This window comes from Balaenoptera physalus (genome assembly GCF_965194825.1).
Source record: "Balaenoptera physalus genome assembly, chromosome: 17".
NCBI lineage: Eukaryota > Metazoa > Chordata > Mammalia > Artiodactyla > Balaenopteridae > Balaenoptera > Balaenoptera physalus.
Genome location: NC_138895.1, coordinates 52099908 through 52119464, shown reverse-complemented (window position 1 = coordinate 52119464; position 19557 = coordinate 52099908). Strand labels below are relative to the sequence as shown.

Sequence of the window (19557 nt, the reverse complement as noted above, 5' to 3'; positions counted from 1 at the left end):
TCAATTTTGGTTAGTTAACCCAATAATCAACTCTTTTAACACAGTCTTCATTTGGTCTCCTAATACATTTCACAGTGAAAATGACTTGCCCTGTTTGCACCACTGACAGTATCCAACCAGCTTTCTCTCTGGGATATGAAAGCATAACTGGAAGAGTTAAGTGCTTAAAGCTACACTTGTAGTAGTCATACTACAGTGATATTAACCAAAACAAGAGTGGTCTATTTTAAGAAAACCTAATATGTAAAAATCAAAACTTGGAAAACAGAAAAATTAAAGAATGAGTATTACATTACAAAAGGATTCTTCTATAGAATTCTTTTAAGCAGCAGATAATTGCTATGTAATTAAACTATCATTTGATTTAAAACAATTAACTTTAGATAATTTTCAGTGAAAAACCAGATGGATAAAGGGATAAACCAGGACCCAACTCACAAGTATTATGTATGAAACGAGTACAATAAATCAGCCTCACATCTGTTTTGACTAGCCTGAATTAGTGAGCTTTTCTCCATGAAGTGAAAAAAACACCATTTTGATTATAGAAACAGCACAAAATGGAACTTACTAACCCCTAACAATAGTTCATTCAGTGTATGCTAGAGTGCTTCCCCAATTCTTTTTTTTTTTTTTGGCTGTGCCATGAGGCACGCGGAATCTTAGTTCCCTGACCAGGATTGAACCTGCACCCCCTGCAGTGGAAGCACAGAGTCTTAACTACTGGACCTCCAGGGAAGTCCCTCCCAATTTTTAATTATTTACATATACTTGACATGCTTACGCATTCTTTCGTTCCAAATTCTGAAGATTCCCTTTCAGGTTGTTATATGCGGATGCTCGAGATTTCAGGTCATTGTCAATCTGAGTCACTCCCTTTAAAGAGAAAAAGAGAAAAAGGGAAAATTTTCCTAAACCTGCCTCTACTAATACAAAGTAGCTGTGCTTAAACTTTAAAAAACAAAACACCACTAGTTCCTGATGTAAAAATATTCTATTATTTTAAAAGCATGGCTTTAAAGGTCATTAAAAAAAAACCTACTTCATTTTTAATAACTATGGTAATTTTCATATAATCTTTTCTATTAAAGATAATGTTTTAGTCTACATGTATTTTAATTATTGTTACTATATTACTTCTTAAACCATGTAAATGGAATCTAGCCCACTGGTTACAGAGATGACTAATTAAAAGGCTTTAAAACGCAAGTCTCAAGGATTAATTTGTAAAGGAACTAAATCACATAGAGTTTTGCTGTTCACAACACCACTACGCTTCCACAAAATATTTTTGCAATAAAATTAAAATTATGTTTGAATTTATTTATAAATGTTACACAAGCTGATTTTTCAAAAAGGTGATTAAAACTACTAACAACTTAGGGAGAAAACACAAAGCAGTAGATTTAACATTTGAAGAACTAATTTCAACTCAGCTCTACCATCATCAGCTGTGTAGCACTGGGGTAAACTACTTCACCTCTCTGAGCCTCTTTCCTCAACTGTAATAGTATCAGGAAGAAGACGACTAAATCCTTGATAAGGATCAAAAGAAAACAAGGCTCAGTCATAGTAAGAGCACCACTTTATATTATCTGACTACTCATTTTCATTAAATTATATGATGACTTGAGTTAAAATCCTTGATAGGCTATTCATTTACATTTAACCATAGAGCACAACGTACAAATAAAGCCAGTGGGAGCCAAGGAAGTCTGTCCAGATGATTTAAACCATACTTTTCATCCTAGCCAGGTCATAGAAATGTTGTCAAACAATTAATAGGTCCTTGTCTACTGCCTCATTATAGTTTCAGGTAAGACTTTTACATTTTTCTCTCAAGCTCAAGGACTTTGAAACACAAAAGGAGCTCTTAATTCAGTGAATTCATGGATGGGCTTTAACACCTGTGGACTCCCTGAAACTGTACATAAAATCATGTGGTACAAGAATACAGGCAGTTTTTCAGGGTAGAGAATCAACACTGAACATCAGAAAGGAAGGTGTCAGAGAACCCATAAAGTTTAATCTGAATCAGTACTGTACATAAACATACTTAAGTGACCATTATCATACATCTGAATGATTCATAAATCTCTTATCCCAACTTCCTGTTCTATGTGATCTCAATTACACTTCAAATTTATATAAATAACTATAAAATTTTAAAGTTACTTTTCTTATTCAAACATTGTTGATGCAACATTTAACTTAACTACCTAAATAAACTACACAATTTGGATAATGTACACATGAAAGTGTTATCCTTTTTTGACACTTTTTTTTTTTAGTAAAATTGTAGTAAGTCACATATAATTAAGCTGCCCTGTCAAAACCTAAATTAAAGTATTTAATAACTAAATACTTATAAAATAAATAAAGCCACTATAAATCAATGTGTCCTACCTGTATCATTTTTTATCTTACCTTGGCAATTATTTCAGAAATATTTTTCAGGGACTGCTTGATTGGATATTTAGCCATGTCCCATTGAAACCTTGTTATATAAGTAACCAAGTCAACTGAAATAAGGGAAGAAATTAATTACTGAGGAGAAGCAATAGAATTTTTTATAGTTTGCTACACAGTAATAGGTTTTAGTGCTGAAACTGGCATTAAGAAAATCAGTAAAGATGTCATCATTTGTGAAGAGTCCTGGTTAAGTAAACGTGGAACTGTATTAAGTAACATGGATTAATCAAAATTTTTACCTTGTAATCTGACTGGATCTCTTCTCCTTACTCAAAATTTAATATATATTAAAATATTCCTTTCTAATCTGATGACTTAATAAATGGAATATGTACATACCCATGATATGCCTCATATGTAGAAGGAAGAGACACAAAAAGATTAAGAATCTACTTCAGGGGATTCCCTGGTGGCACAGTGGTTAAGAATCCGCCTGCCAATGCAGGGGACACGGGTTCGAGCCCTGGTCCGGGAAGATCCCACATGCCGCGGAGCCTGTGCTCTAGAGCCCGCGTGTCACAACTACTGAGCCCGCGCACCTAGAGCCCGTGCTCTGCAACCAGAGAATCCACAGCAATGAGAAGCCCACGCACCGCAATGAAGAGTAGCCTCCGCTCGCCTCAACTAGAGAAGGCCCGCGTGCAGCAACAAAGACCCAACACAGCCAAAAATAAATAAAATAAAATAATTTTAAAAATAGTATATTAAAAAAAAATACTACTTCAAACTGTCTCAAGAAGTAGAATTTGACAAAAGTACGTTCTTTCTTTGCAACTTACCCAAACAAATTGAAAATGAACTTGTCTGTTAAAACCTTGTGATGACTGTTTCTAGGAGTCTATATTTCAGTAATCTTCAAAAGATGGACCTTTTCACTTTCAAATGACAAGAATAAGAAATGCAGAGCCAAAGAGACACTCAACCACTAATTCCCTGGAAGTGTGGTAGTCAAGATGACTTTACTCCTCAAGTCTGATGGGATCAAGGTCAGGGAAACCAAATGTCAATTATGGTTAACTGGCAAAAGTAATTCATACCAAAATAACTTCTCTCCTCAACTTCTCCCTACATAATACCAGCGAGTCAACAAAACAGATGGTATCTCCAAAAGCAGTTTTGGATGCAATGCCCCCTAGACTGTCATCCCCCATTTGGCCTCGCAGACTGACCACCTTAGTTCATCAGGTACCTAGAGACCAGTGAAGGCACCTAAGTTGTTAACACACCTAACTTTCGTCCTGCCCCAGCCGCACGTTAACAGACACAGTAAGCAGCTCAGGATCGCTATTATTAGCAAAGAGTAAAAATAAATTATTAAATTTTTTTTTTTTACTGATTAAGTACTTCTGAGCATCTATTATTTGCAAGGAGAAGAAATGAGATTAGAGAGACACTGGATTTAAAATACAGTGACTGTTGAGAGTTTAGCCACATCTCCATACTGCTGCCTCAGGATCCATTTCTGTGTGGCCAAGTGGCCTACAGGGGCCTAGAAGCTATACTAGATAACAGCCTGCAATCACAAGTAGATGTAAGCTCCTGATATGATTTCCCTGATATGAGCCTATGATAAGCGCTCTCTGCTGCTGCCCAGGGCCTCCCCTGCTAGTGTACCCTTTAGATAAGACCCCCTCGAAGTTAACCGAAACCCTTCTTTTTGGTTTGAATCGACCAACCTGGACTTGGCTTGGGAACCCCAAAGCACTCCACCCACGGACCCTAATAAAGGCATGTGCCCCAGGTCCTGCCGCTCTCTCTCTGCCGGCACCCCGCCTTGACCTCCCTGCCTTGCCCCCTTCCTCCAGGACCTGTGAGTAATAAACTTCTCTATTTCTCTTTCCTTTGTGGTCTTTTGTTGAACCGTGGCTCACCAACCCATGACACCCCAGGGCTTTACTTAACAAACGTTAATTTAACCAAGTCACATCAGTGACCTTTATTTATCACAGTAGGCAATATAGGACAGAAAGAAAGGAAAGGGTTGTTTCTTATTATAATGACATATCACTAAAGATCAGCCTAATTGAAAATGAAGCAAGTGCTAAAGTGATATTTCAGGAGAAAACAACAAATGCAAGTACAAATGACAACAATGCGGTTGAAACCATCTTTATAAAGCCATTATTACATAGAGCAAACTCTACGTAAATACTAGTTTCTAGCTATAGAGAGGTCGGTGGTAGACTATTCTATGGGTACTAAAGAAATGTCACATTCAAATCTGAAGGGAGGAGGCATTACTCTGCAATAAAATTAATAATTTTTATTTTAAGGCTTTAGCAGTTGGATGCTATTAAACACAAAAAGCTAGAGAAAACAAGTATTCAACTGGAACAATGCTGAGAGACATACTTGGAAACACAGTTGTTAATGGGAGTTGACAAATAGATTCTGGAAAGAACTAAGGTAAATCTTTATAATGTTGCTTTTGGAAGGATCCATATCATAAACTATATTATATATTATGTAGGATTGTCTTATGAGAGGTTGTGTTTCAGAGGAAAGAATGTAACTGGCAATATCACCAAATTCAGTAGTAATCATTCTATTTTAATGGCTTTCTATTGCATTTAATATCCTTACCTATAAACCTTTTTTAAGTCGTTCACTTTATAGAAATCAATTTCAAATCATGAAACATTAGCTTACCTCCGTTGGCCAACAGATTCTCCTGAACTTTATCTTTACTGTCCTCCAGTACGTCAGCCATATACTGAGCCACTTTCTTAACCACCCTTGGGAGAAAAAAAATCAACAATCACTTTCAGGAAAACAACCTAAATTCCATGCTATACAATGAACACATTACATAAAGACACGAATTTGACTCTATTTGTTCCAATTACACTATCTGTGTAATATAGAACAAATGGGTCCTAACTTCTAAAATAATGTTGTAAGGACAAAAAGCACCAAGATCTTATTATATATGTCAAACTCAACTGAGTAACTGTAGTTTTAAGGAGACCACATGCAACATGTTTACCAAGTCTGGAAAGAAAGTAGTGGAAAGCTACCGAGAATAAGCTGAAAAACTGGGCAACAGATCTCACTGCACTGCAGAAACAAAGGGGGAAGCAGGAGCTTTCATTCACCAGTTATGTGCTTCCCCTTAGGACAAAAGGGATCCCACAGGCAATAGAATACAAGCAACGGTAACAATGAAGAATGCAGTCCTACACTATTTATTCATTAACTATTTATTGAGCATCTACTATTTGAGAGAAACAATGCTAAAGAGGAAACCATGGTGCCAAAACTACTGAGGCACCTGCATATCACCTTGTCGATCCCTTCACTTTATAAATAAAGACACCCCCAGGTATAAAGAGAGTAAGTGACTTAGCCCCAAAACTCACAAAACCAGTTCCCAGCAGAGCTGTGACTAAAAACGTGGTGTCTTGACTCTGGAGTCTGGTGTTCTTTCCCCCATTCCTTGTCTGCCTCTGGGCCGTGGGTGGGATACAAAAGTATACCAGACAAAAATCTAGCTTCCCATTGCTTACAATCAAAATGGAGAGATACCAAAAAAGACGGATGACTAAATACAAAGCCATCTGTGATGAGCGCCAGCTGAGATGACCAGGCTACAGACAGAAACGCATAAAGGAAAAAGAATTCACTTCCAGCTACTGTAATCAAAAAAGCATAATGGATCAGGAGCAGGGCAATGAAGAACAGGAATGGTTTTGAAAGGCTGATTAGGTGGGAAGAATGTATATTCTTGCCACAGGGCATCATATGAGTCAAGATCCAGAGAGATAAGAAAAGCAACGAATGATGAGGGGTCCAGACTGCCGGGAGTGTCGTGCTCAGGAGAAAGGAGTTTGTGCTAGGACGGCCGGCTGGGGCCAGACTGCAGGTAGATTGCCTCTGATGTCAGTCTTTAGGGAGAAGTGTAATATGGTCAAAACAGGACTTGGGACAATTTCTCCAATGACTTTGTGCTCAACAGCAGGGAGTGTAAACTGGAAGACAAATTAAGAAACTCTTGCAACATGAACCAATAAGGGCCAGAAAAAAGCAACAGAAGGAAAAATTTGAATGACAATCCTATGCAGAATGACCTCAAACCTAAGAAAGTGGAACAAATTCAGAAAAAAATGATGTAAGCCGTAAGTCTTCAACATGTTTAACTTGGGATTTGTCCATACACTTGGCTGTGTCTCCAAAATTCACCCATTCCTTCAAAGAAGACAAACCATTATTCCCATATAAGTTAACGAGCATCTTGTAAACAGAACCATCTGCTATGAACTTTCAAAAATGTGCATGTTCACAACACTGTAAATCAACTATACTTCAATTTTTTTAAAAAATGTGCATGTTTACCACAGAAATAGTTCAGAGTATAGAACTGCCTGGTGTCAAATTTATCAACTTAACATCCCATAACTCAGACCTTGACAATCTCCCTATGCATCTCTAGAGGAGTATCCATGACACATGGTGACCTTAAAAAAAACAAACAAACAAACTGCTCTAATGATTAGATTACTGAAAAAGTATAAACTATAATTTACTCCACCACAATGTTCAGACTTTAAAAACTGGAACACTCAGTCATTAAGCTAGCATCTGTCAATTCTACCAAGGTGTAACAACCATATGATTTTTAAATTCCTCATATCTTTCAGGAAGACTGATAGAGACAAGATTGCGTAACAGTGCAGAAAAGAATAGCTGACAAACTGCATAGGCAACTTGCAATGCTTCTGACCAAATGAACTGCATTTGCCCTAAATACTTACTTCCCTAAAAAATGTGCGCAAACCTTAAACTATACTCAGAACATCCCACTGATGATTTAAAGAAAGATCTAGAGAGCTACTGAGGTGATTAATAAGGATCTAAGTAAGTGTTAATAATTATATTCTCAGGAACCTCCCTTCTCACTGTCCTCTTCGTTGTCATGACCTAACATTGCAATGAGGCTGGTGGGACCGCAGAAAGGACAATCACCTCGGGGGGGCGACCATGAAAAGTTTACTTAATTAAAAACCTATAATCAAGAAACCAAGAGACAGGGCTTCCCTGGTGGCGCAGTGGTTGAGAATCTGCCTGCCAATGCAGGGGACACGGGTTCGAGCCCTGGTCTGGGAAGATCCCACATGCCGCGGAGCAACTGGGCCCGTGAACCACAACTACTGAGCCTGCGCGTCTGGAGCCTGTGCTCCACAACAAGAGAGGCCGCGACAGTGAGAGACCCGCGCACCGCAATGAAGAGTGGCCCCCGCTTGCCAAAACTAGAGAAAACCCTCGCACAGAAACGAAGACCCAACACAGCTAAAAATAAAAATAAATAATAAAAATAAAGGAATTCCTTTAAAAAAAAAAAAAAAAAAAAAAAAGAAACCAAGAGACAAAAAACTGACTGATGGTAAGAACTGAGACTATCATCAAAAATTATTTTCACATTTGCTCTACTGAATGCATGGAATTATTAACCCTAAAAGCAGTTTGTTACTTTTGCTTTCATTCTCTCTTTTCCATTTTTATTGCCTAGTGCCTGCCCTTAGCTGACGTTTTCAATATCTCTTGCATAATCTACTGTAAAACTGGCCCCCAACTGGCCTTTTGCCTCATGAGTACATCTTTAGGTCTATTTATTTACTTACCACATGTTGTTATGTCAAAAGATCTCTCTGCAACACCTCAGCCTCTACTACCAGAGTACTGCATTATGGTGGTTCTATCAATTCAGAAAAGCATAACAGCATAAACAAGAAAACACTTCTGCACAGATTTTGAGAATAAGTTCCCCTCTATTCAGGTCTGTTCCCTTAAAGCTTTAATCAGATGTACATTTCTAAGATTCTCCAAAATTCTGGTTTTTTACAAATTATACCTATTTACCTAAGCCCTAAGTATTTAGAAAGCTCTGTACGTCAAGAGTCAAAGGGACTGTAGACTGAGTCTGTCAATTAATCAAAATTCAGAAAGTTATTAAGGATCCCATACCCATCTTCAGCTAAAATACACAGTAACTGAATTTCAAGTGACTAAACCTGTAGCCTAGAAAAATCTTCTAATGTAACTGAATTTTGAAGACAAAAGCATCACCAAATAAATCTTCAAATAAATGGCATAACAGCCCATGTTCATGAATCAAAGACCTAATATGTCAGGATGGCAATACTGCTCAAATTATCTACAGATTCTACACAATCCCCATTAAAATTCCAGCTGACTTTCAGCAGATATTTGACATGGTGTTCCTAAAATTCAAATGGAAATGAAAGGAACCAAACAGCCAAAATAATCTTGAAAAAGACAAAGTTAAGTTGGAGAGCTCACATTTCCTAATTTCAAAACTTACTACAAAGCTGCAGTAAAGAGGGCAATGTGGTACTGGCATAAGGACAGGAATATGGAATACAAGTGAGAGTCCAGAAATGAACCCTTACATTTATGTTCCATGGATTTCTGCAAGGGTGTCAGGACAGTTCAATGGAGAGAGAATAGTCTTTTCAACAAATGGACAACTGGATATCCACATGCAAAAGAATGACCATGGACTTCTCCCTTACACCATATACAAAATTCACTCAAAATGGATCAAAGACCTAAACGTAAAAACTAAAACTATAAAACTCTTAGAGAAAATACAGACATAAAACTGTGTGACCTTGGATTAGGCAATGTTTTCTTCCATACAACATCAAAAACACAAGCAACAACAAAAAAGAGATAAATTGGACATTAAAATTAAATGTTTTGTGCTTCAAAGGACACTATCTAGAAAGTGAAGACGACCGACAGAATGGGAGAAAATATTTGCAAGTCACATCTGATAAGAGAGTTGTATCTAGAATATATAAACAACTCTTACAAGTCAATAATCAAATGACCAATAAGCCAATTAAAAAACAGGCAAAGGATTCAAACAGACATTTCTCCAAAGAAGAAACACAAATGGCTAACAAACACATGAAAAGATGCTTAACACGTTATTAGCCATCAGGGAAATGCAAATCAAAAACACAATGAAGGGCTTCCCTGGTGGCACAGTGGTTGAGAGTCTGCCTGCCAATGAGGGGGACACGGGTTCAAGCACTGGTCTGGGAAGGTCCCACATGCCGCAGAGCAACTAGGCCCATGAGCCACAACTACTGAGCCTGCGCGTCTGGAGCCTGTGCTCCGCAACAGGAGAGACCGTGATAGTGAGAGGCCCGCGCACCGCGAAGAAGAGTGGCCCCCACTTGCCGCAACTAGAGAAAGCCCTCACACAGAAACGAAGACCCAACACAGCCATAAATAAATAAATAAATAATTTTTTAAAAAACACAATGAAATTCTCTTTAATATCCACCAGGATGGCTATAATCAAAAAGATGGATAGTAACAAGTATTGTCAACAATGTGGAGAAATTAGAACCTTCGTACACTGCTGGTGAGACTGTAAAATGGTACAACCACTTTGGAAAACAGTCTGGCAGTTCTTCAAAATGTTAAAAGTACACTTACATTGACCCAGCAATTCCACTCCTAGGTACATACCCAAGAGAAATGAAAACACATGAGCTCACAAATACTTGTACACAAACATTCATAGTAGTATTATTCATATGAGCCAAAAAATGGAAACAACCTTAATATCCATCAACTGATGAATGGATTAACAAAATGCAGTATATCCACACAATGTAATATTATTTGATAATAAAAAGAAATTAAATGTTGATACATGCTACAACACAGATGAACCTTGAAAACATTACACTAAGGAAAAGAAGCCAGTCACAAGAGACCACATATTGTATGATTCCATTTATATGAAATGTCCACAAAAAGCAAAGGTATAGTGTCAGAAAGTAGGTTAGTGGGCAGCGGGGGTTAGGGAGTAACTACTAATGGAAACAGGATGTTTATGATAGTGGCAGGGGGATGAAAATGTACTAAAATTGATTGTGGTGATGGCTGCACAACTCTGTGAATATATGAAAAATCACTGAATTGTACACTTGAAGTAGGTGAACTGCCTAGCATGTAAATTATATCTCAAAAAAAATATTAAAAGGAGGGCTTCCCTGGTGGCGCAGTGGTTGAGAATCTGCCTGCCAATGCAGAGGACACGGGTTCGAGCCCTGGTCTGGGAAAATCCCACATGCCACAGAGCAACTGGGCCCGTGAGCCACAATTACTGAGCCTGCGCGTCTGGAGCCTGTGCTCCGCAACAAGAGAGGCCACGATGGTGAGAGGCCCGCGCACCGCGATGAAGAGTGGTCCCCACTTGCCGCAACTAGAGAAAGCCCTCGCACAGAAACGAAGACTAAACACAGTCATAAATAAATAAATAAAAGAACGTGAATTTCTTAAAAAAAAAAAATTAAAAGGAGTCACCATTTTCACACGTCAAACAGGTGTATTTTATTGTACGTTAATTGTATCTTCATAAAGTTGATTTACAAAGAAAAAAAAAAGTCATTGTTTTCTAAAACCATTCCAATAAGCAGAATACACATGTGATAATAAACCCAATGCCCAGGTAGCCTAATAGTGACTCTCATTTTGCTCTAGCCTATGCATATAACTACATTACCCTTCTACAAATGCATCCAGTTTAGCCAGTTCATCCGACAAACCAACCAAGACATCCAGTGTGCCAACCTAGAAGGGAAAAACAATATTTCATTACTGAGATTTCATCCTGTTTTTTTTAAACAAGGTAATACAACATCTTGATTTGAAGGGCCTGCAAATCTTAAGTTCTCCATATTTTATTTCATAATATGCAAGTGTGGTTAAAAAATGTTTGCTAGACACTGCAAAGCTATTTATATGTACAAGATAATCCTCTAATTCATGGGCACAACCACCACTTAGATGTGAAGATTCCACAATAGCAGGCCTGTGCCTCTGGTGGTCCTGCCCAGTGGCAGTGGATCATTTGAAGTCATGGTTTACAAGAGCAGCTCATAAGCAGGGGTCCAGAGCTGTGCATAGAGCGTCTGTAACTGAAATTGTGGTGTTTTTTTTTTTAAAGGAAACTTTATGATTATTATTATTTTTGGCCACGCCGCATGGCACGCAGGATTTTAGTTCCCTGACCAGGGACTGAACCCGTGCCCCTGCAGTGAAAGCATGCAGTCCTAACCACTGGACCACGAGGGAATTCCCTGTAATCGAATTTGTACTCAAAACTGTGCATGTGTAAATGAGCGTGTTTTGGAAGAAATGTCCACAGTCTGTATCAGTGTATCAAAGGAATTCGTTAAGTCCCAAAATACTAAGAACCAGTGGTTTTAAGTATTTCTTAAACGAGTGTTGTATGTAACTGCCTCATTTGGTTAACCAGAAAAATATAAGTATCATGATCTTTTCCATTCTTTACAAAAGTTCAGTCAACTGATTACTGGCAGCCTGCTTCACTTAGAGGCTGCTAGATTACTGATGTTTAATAAATGTTAAATAGATAAACTAGATTAAATAACTAGGATAGATTTGCCAAGTATAATTAAAGAGGTGCAATGGTAAAACATTTACAACATCAGTGAGTATTACATGAATTTAATAACAGAAAAATGGATTCACTGTGATATTTAAGAATACACAGTCCCAAGATTTTTCACTTCTAAAAATCATATTTAAGTAATACATCGAGTATTTTCATAAGATTTCTCATTAAAATTTAAATTACAATTTAGAAAAGCACAAAAGTTTAGGAAAAATGTTATTTTGTTTTGGTAGTTTCCTTCAAGACATCTCAATTTCCTTATTATCTAAAATTTGAAGATCAGAAAGAACAAATAAGTTTTAAATTATGCCAATCCCTAGAGATGAGAGTTTTCTTTTGAAGGAACCTGGATATCTCGTTTCTACCAAAAGGTAAGCAGAGACAACTGTCCTCTCCTTCATGATGAACGATTTTGCACAGCACAGTTTTACCTTTAAGTCAGGAATGTTGAACTTTGAAGTAACTGCAAGATTGTTGTTCTTCGTAGTTGCCGCATGCAATTTCTCCCATGTTTGCTGACATGTTTTCTCCCCAGGAGCTGATATAAGCCAGAACTCAGTCATGTTGGTTACCAGATATTTCTTCCAAAATCAATAGAGACTCTGAAATATAAAACAAAACAAACCAAAAGTACATTTAATATCACTTGTTTCTAAATTACTTCAGAGTGATAAGCATAGCCTGTTGCAAAACTGTCAATAATTCAACACTGGCATACAATCCTAAGCAAAGTCAAATCTACTTACCTGGATATAAATCCATATAAATGGTAAATGGTGATTTATTTATGATACTAGGAAAAAGAGATGATAAAGACCTAATACATGAAGTACATAATTTTTTTAAATTACAAAACATCCTAAAATGGGAGTTAGTCAAGAAGTGAGACTACCCAAAATATCAGCCACCAATAGTTTCATTCCACAAAAGAAGGTGGGAGAGTCACAAATTTATAGGTTTATCTTAAATTTTTAAAACATAAAACCAAAATAGGAAGTAAAAAAGCATGCATAACTCTTACCTTTGAAAAAGAATTGAATCAATGCATTTGAACAGTAGCCACCAAATAAATTTGCCACATCTGGCTTAGCAAATCCTACAAGGTCAGCCAAATTGGTGGTTAATTTTCATCCATATTCAATCTAAGGGAATCTCCTCAATCCCTAGCATATACTTAGTGGCCATCAAAGGCTTACAAATTTGCAAAAACAAAAAACAAAAAACAAAAAACAAAACTTGCCAATCAACCTTGTAAATCAGTCTCTTATTTAAAATATGACTTGGGGCGGGAGGGATGCATAATACAACACTATTGGATCTGAATTAAGAGGCTGTGGATCTCCCTTTCCAGAGTTCCATTAAGACACAACCAACCCTCTTCCACAATCTTTCTCCCTCTCCCCTTTTCCCTCTCTCCCTGACACACACGCACGCGCGTGCGCAGAGAAAAAGAAAATCCAAAACCAAATCTACTCAGAATCTAAGTAGGTAAAGCACACAAACACAGAAGAACTCATAATATAATAGTGTCATTATTTCTACTTTAATATGCTTTCATTAGAACCACCATAAACTTTCTACTACCACTGCTTGTTTAACCTTTCCTGAAATTTGGAGTCTTAGGTAGAAGATAACGATCTTACAAAGTTGTCCTGATAATCAATCAAATAATGAATGTGAAAGAACTTTGTAAATTTAAATTTCCTTTAAAATGTAAAGTATTATAGTTAATCGCAATGGACTTCCATAATTTCAAAAGGCAACTGAAATTAAAGTAATCCTACCGGGCTTCCCTGGTGGTGCAGTGGTTAAGAATCCGCCTGCCAACGCAGAAGACACGGGTTTGAGCCCTGGTCCAGGAAGATCTCACATGCCGTGGAGCAACTAAGCCCGTGGGCCACAACTACTGAGCCTGCGCTCTAGAGCCCGCAAGCCACAGCTACTGAGCCCACATGCCACAACTACTGAAGCCCATGCTCCTAGACCCCACGCTCTGCCACAAGAGAAGCCACTGCAATGAGAAGCCCGCGCACCACAACAAAGAGTAGCCCCCGCTCTCCACGACTAGAGAATAGCCCGCACGTAGCACTGAAGACCCAACGCAGCCAAAAATAAATAAATAAATAAATAAATAAATTCTAAAAAAATGTTTAAAAATAAAGTAATCCTACCAGGTCAGTACACAATTGAAGGTGACCTGAACATATATGCCATTCAATATTCTTATTTTTTTCTAACTTCCATTTCAAGAGCATCTACCACGTACTAGTTACTACTCTAAATGTTTTATACGTTATTATTTCAATTAATCTTCCTAACACCTCTACGAGATACATATCATCCTCCCCACTTATAGATTTTGTTTTTATAAATTTATTTATTTATTTATTTTTGGCTGCATTGGGTCTTCATTGCTGCACACGGGCTTTCTCTAGTTGCAGTGAGCGGGCTTCTCATTGCAGTGGCTTCTCTTGTTGCAGAGCACGAGCTCTAGGCGCGCGGGCTTCAGTAGCTGTGGCACACGGTCTCAGTAGCTGTGGTGCACGGGCTTAGTTGCTCCGCAGCATGTGGGATCTTCCCGGACCAGGACTCGAAGCCGTGTGCCCTGTATTGGCAGGCGGGTTCTTAACCACTGCACCACCAGGGAAGTCCCCCACTTACAGATTTAAAAACATACTCAGAAAGGTTAAACTGGTGAAAATACAGATGGTGGTATTAAATGAATCTCAAGAATTGTACTCTAAGATGATTTTTTCCAACATTACTAAAAAGGCTGCACTAAGAGCTGCACTCTCTCAAATGGCCAACAAACTAAACACAGGATTAATAGTGATGGTAAGCCCAGACAAAGCACTCAGCCTGGCCAGAAAAACAGTATCTGATGACCTGCAGATCACCTCCTCTCCCTGCAAAACGGCAGGTGACAGAATCAACTGTTAAGGTCTTCCTTATGATACTGTTAAATTATCTAGACTGCAGCTTCTTCAAAGACTGTAACCATATGAGCTATTACAGTAGATGTCACTATCATACCACTTAGAGTTCTAGAAAATCTTTTTCAGCCAGCAGATTTCCGAAGGATTTCAAGAAATATAGAAAGAGGACCATATTTCCTCATTTATAAATACCTGCCTGACTCTACTGAGCTTTCATCAGGATCAAATGAAATAATGTCATGGTAATTCTAAACAAAACTAGAGTCCCATCCTGCCTCTAAAGGCTGTTCCCAGTGTCCCGCATAGGAAATATCTTGTTTACTTACTATCTTGTAAATGCCACTATTATGCATTTATCACACTATTCTGCCTCATTTTTTTCATAACATCTTTTCCTCTCCACCTGACTGGGAAATCCTGAAGGGCCAGAATCATACCTTCTTTTCTGATGCTCTAAAAACCCAGCATATACAATTCCTGCCAACAGCAGGGACTTTATGAATAAATAAGAGATTTTATGAATAAGTCCTTGCTTGTTCTATGAATAAATGAAATATAATTATAACAATGACTCTGAACCAATCAAAAAGTCTGATTAGAGAAAAAAAATAAGGGCCAAGAAAAATATTTAAATGTTTTATAAAGCTTTTTTTTTTAATTTAGTCTTTCAGAAAACAAATCCTAACCTTAGAGTAGTATATAAATTAAAAATCAGTAAAGCTGCAGATTACTAAGCCTTTGTCTTTCGTTATTTTACAGGTGAATATAGAAATATAAAAGAGAGGGATTGAGAAAGAACCTGTTGGTACTTTTGGCAAAGCCATGCCCTCAATTCTTCTATCCTCTGGTCAAAGCAAACTATATAACAGGAGTCTGATGCGAAAGACAAGCGACTTAAGTATCTAAGGATAAATGTAAGAACTGCCTATGAGAAGAGCATCAATAAGTCTTCTGCAAAATCCCTGTTTTTTTGTCCATTGTTATCCTGTCACTTAAACAAGTTACATAAAAAATTTCTCTTTGAAACTGAAGTACAAGTTATGCTCAGTTCCAAAAATACCCTATCTTTGCAAATGAACATATTTGGGGGGCGAGGTCAAAAAATGAAATCCCTGTTGTTAAACACATTTCCCTTTCTGAGCCACACAGACAGTCAAAACTGGTGTCCAGGGCTTCCCTGGTGGCGCAGTGGTTGAGAATCTGCCTGCCAATGCAGGGGACACGGGTTCGAGCCCTGGTCTGGGAAGATCCCACATGCCGCGGAGCAAATAGGCCTGTGAGCCACAATTACTGAGCCTGCACGTCTGGAGCCTGTGCTCCGCAACAAGAGGCCGCGATAGTGAGAGGCCCGCACACCGCCATGAAGAGTGGCCCCCACTTGCCGCAATTAGAGAAAGCCCTCGCACAGAAACGAAGACCCAACACAGCCATAAATAAATAAATTAAATTAAATTTAAAAAAACTTAAAAAAAAAAAAAAAAACTGGTGTCCACTGGTTATCATCTCACCAAAGGTCTGGACACCTCCACTTCCGCTGACTGCTTCAACTGACTTGTTTTTATGCCTAATTATTTCCCTTTGTTTCATCATGTATATTGGAAGTCAGGCATAAATATAGGCAAATCATATGTTAAGCAAAAGAGAAAATGATTTAGAAGGCATTCCTTAAGACTCAGATCAAGGTTTAAGTCCCTCTCTTATATGTGTGTATACAGTTGCTTTCTGATGATCTTATTTATACTCAAGGCAATTCCAGTCTAGATGCTGAACACTATTCCAAATTGTATCTCCAGCCTAGGCTCCTCTGCTGCATCTAGAGCTGTACCCAACAAGTCTCCACAGCTGACTACAAGACATCTCCACCTGGATGTCTCCAAAAAAACCCAATATTTCTAGTCAAACTCCTAATGGCTTCCCCCAAACCTGGTCCTACTCCAGTGTTCCCTGAGTTAGCACAGTACCTCTGCAACATTAGACAACTATCAATAGAACTGTCAAATGTCATCAAGATAGCAGCCAATACTTATTGTGCACTTCCTATCTACCAGCACCAGTCAAAACACTTTACATGGATTAACTCATTTGGTATATCTCATGGATAGTAGTTACAAATGAAGAAACCAAGGCACAGAAAATGCCTCATATATTACATGAAATATATATTACAATATATATCATGTCATATATCATATGAGTGCATATATTACATGCTAAGGATGAATGTATTATATGCTCTCACAGCACCTTTTAAGTATTTCCCTGAGCAACACTTTTTATTGATGTCTTTCTACCAAATAAACTGCGCATTAGGGTAGGTGGAAACCATGATAGCTTTTGCTCACAACCGTACTCTCAGTACCTGGTACAGAGGCTGGTATGTAGAACCTCAAAAAGTATTTGTTGAATATTCTTGAATGAATAAGTAACTGTGAAGATTAACTAAGATAATAAAGTTAAAATACCTGGCTTATAATTGGTTCGCTCCCTTCACTTCCTCCATATTTTTTAAAAAGTCAATTTCATTGAAATATAATTTATATACAATAAAATGCACCCATTACAAGAGTACAGTTTGATGAGTTTTTGACAAACATATACACCTGTATAACCACCACCAAAATCAAGATTAAGAACATTTCTGTCTTCCCAAAGCCTTCCCTCACACCCAGGCCCAGTCAATCCCTACCCTACTGCTGGCCCTGGGCAGATGCCAATCTGCTTTCTGTCACACTATAGATTCATTTGGCCCGATCTAGAATTTCATTGTAAACGGAAGTGCACACTGCGTACTTTTTTATATCTGGCTTCTTTTGCTCAGCATGTCTGTGATATTTGTCTATGGCCTGTGTATCAGTAGCAGTTCATTCTGTTTTATTGCTTAGTGTTCCATGACATGAATGTACAATGGTTTGCTTATCCATTCACCTGTTGATAGACATTTGGATGGTTACTGGTTTGGGGCCATTAACAACAAAGGTGCTATGAATATTCCTCTACAAAGCTTTTGTGAAAATACACATTCATTTCTCTTGGATAACCATCTAGAAGTGGAATTTCTGAGTTGAATGACTAGCATATATTTAACTTTATAAGAAGCCACCGAACTGTTTTCCAAAGTAGATGTAATATTTTATATTCTCATTAGCAAGATACACAGTTCCAGTTGTTTCACATGCCCACCAACACTTAGTGCTGTCAGCCTTTTTATTTTCAGCCATTCCAGGGGGTTGCAGGGGAATCTCACATTTCCACAATGACTACAAAGTTCAGGATCTTTTCATGTTCTTATCAACCATTTGTATATCTTCTTTTGTGAAGTTTCTATTCAAATCTTTTGTGAAATTTCTATTCAAATCTTGTGCCCAATTTTTTAAAAAGCTGCATTGATCTTACTGAGTTGTAGGAATTTTTTGTATGATCTTGATACAATTTGAGAGGTGTGTGTGTGTGTGTGTGTATTTCTTACGTATTTTCTCATGTCTTGCCCTTTCTTAATGGTGCTTTTGAGTAGAAGTTTTCAATTCTGATGTCCAGTTTACTGACTTTTTCTTTTATAATATATGATTTCTGACATAAGAAAAATCTGCCTACCCTCAGGGTCACAAGGATTTATCCTGTTTGGAGTTCAGAGAGATCCTTGAATCTGTGTTTATAGTTTTCAACGTTCATCCATTATTTTCTTCAAATTTCTTTCTTGCTTCTCTTTCCCTTTTTTTGAGACAAAAATGGCATGTATATTAAACCACCTGATATTGTCCCACAGGTCACTGAGCTTGCATTCACTTTTTAAAATTGTTTTCCTCTCTGGGCTTCAGTTTGGATACTTTCTTGCTACATCTTCTAGCTGGCTGACCTTTTCTTTAAAGTAATCTATTTGTCTCATGAAGTGAATTTTTCGCTTTAGATGTCTTTTTCACCTTTATAAGTTCCATCTTTTAAAACTTCTCTTTCCTCATTATGTTCATGTTTTCTGTTAAATCACTGAGCATATTTACAATTCACAACATTAGATTGTTGATCACTGGATTTTGTTTTCTTCCTTTTAAGAATGTTGTGCTTTGTTCTGATGGTTACCTTACTTGAGCTTTAGCATGCTTCATTTCAAGGCTTGTTTTTATACTTTGTTAGGCTAAGTCTAAAGCTTTACTCTAGAGCTAATGTAGCCCTTCTACTAAGATCTGACCGTCTGGGGATTCCATGGGATGCCCCAGGGATTCAATAAGGTATTCATATGCCTTCTGGCCCCATGAGCTCTAGCAACTGTCTAAAGCTCTCTAGTCATTCTTTGCCGGGCCTCCTACAGAGAGAGACTCCTTTACAGATGGTGGATTTTCTGTCTAGCTCCCCCCTGTCAGCCAATCCAACCCACAAATTCTAGCCAGATAAGCCTTCCCCAACTCCAAGTCTCCTCAACTCAGCAAGACCAACATGCTCTGCTTGGTCTCCTCTAAACCATGGTCCAGAGAGTGACTCCAGGCAGAAAGCCAGAGGGATTATAGAGCTCATTTCATTTGTTTCCTGTCTCTTGGTTCCTGTATTACCTCTGTTGCCCAATAACTGGAAGCAGTTTTTTCATATATTTTATCCAATTTTCTAGTTGTTTATGGTGGGAAAGCAAGTATGGTACCAGTTATTCCACGCTGGCCAGAAGCTGAAGTCTCCTCTAGTTTTGCTGTATGTATTGTTCCTGAG

The 19557-nt window shown here is 37.9% G+C and overlaps 1 protein-coding gene across 3 annotated transcripts in view; it reads right to left on the bottom strand.

Annotated features, from left to right (window-relative positions):
- Positions 1-19557, bottom strand: part of ATP6V1C1 (ATPase H+ transporting V1 subunit C1) — a 38949-nt gene that overhangs the window by 12559 nt on the left and 6833 nt on the right. For 2 of the 3 annotated variants that reach the window (XM_082434329.1, XM_082434327.1), the window contains 5 exons: positions 12361-12531; positions 11015-11082; positions 5122-5207; positions 2428-2522; positions 785-876 (listed from right to left, as the gene is read on the bottom strand). In XM_082434329.1, the coding sequence (XP_082290455.1) occupies positions 785-876; positions 2428-2522; positions 5122-5207; positions 11015-11082; positions 12361-12492 (473 nt within the window). In that variant the 5' untranslated portion in view covers positions 12493-12531. Of the gene's footprint in view, positions 1-784; positions 877-2427; positions 2523-5121; positions 5208-11014; positions 11083-12360; positions 12532-12950; positions 13026-19557 lie in introns of all 3 variants that reach the window. The other variant, XM_082434328.1, reaches the window with a different exon arrangement.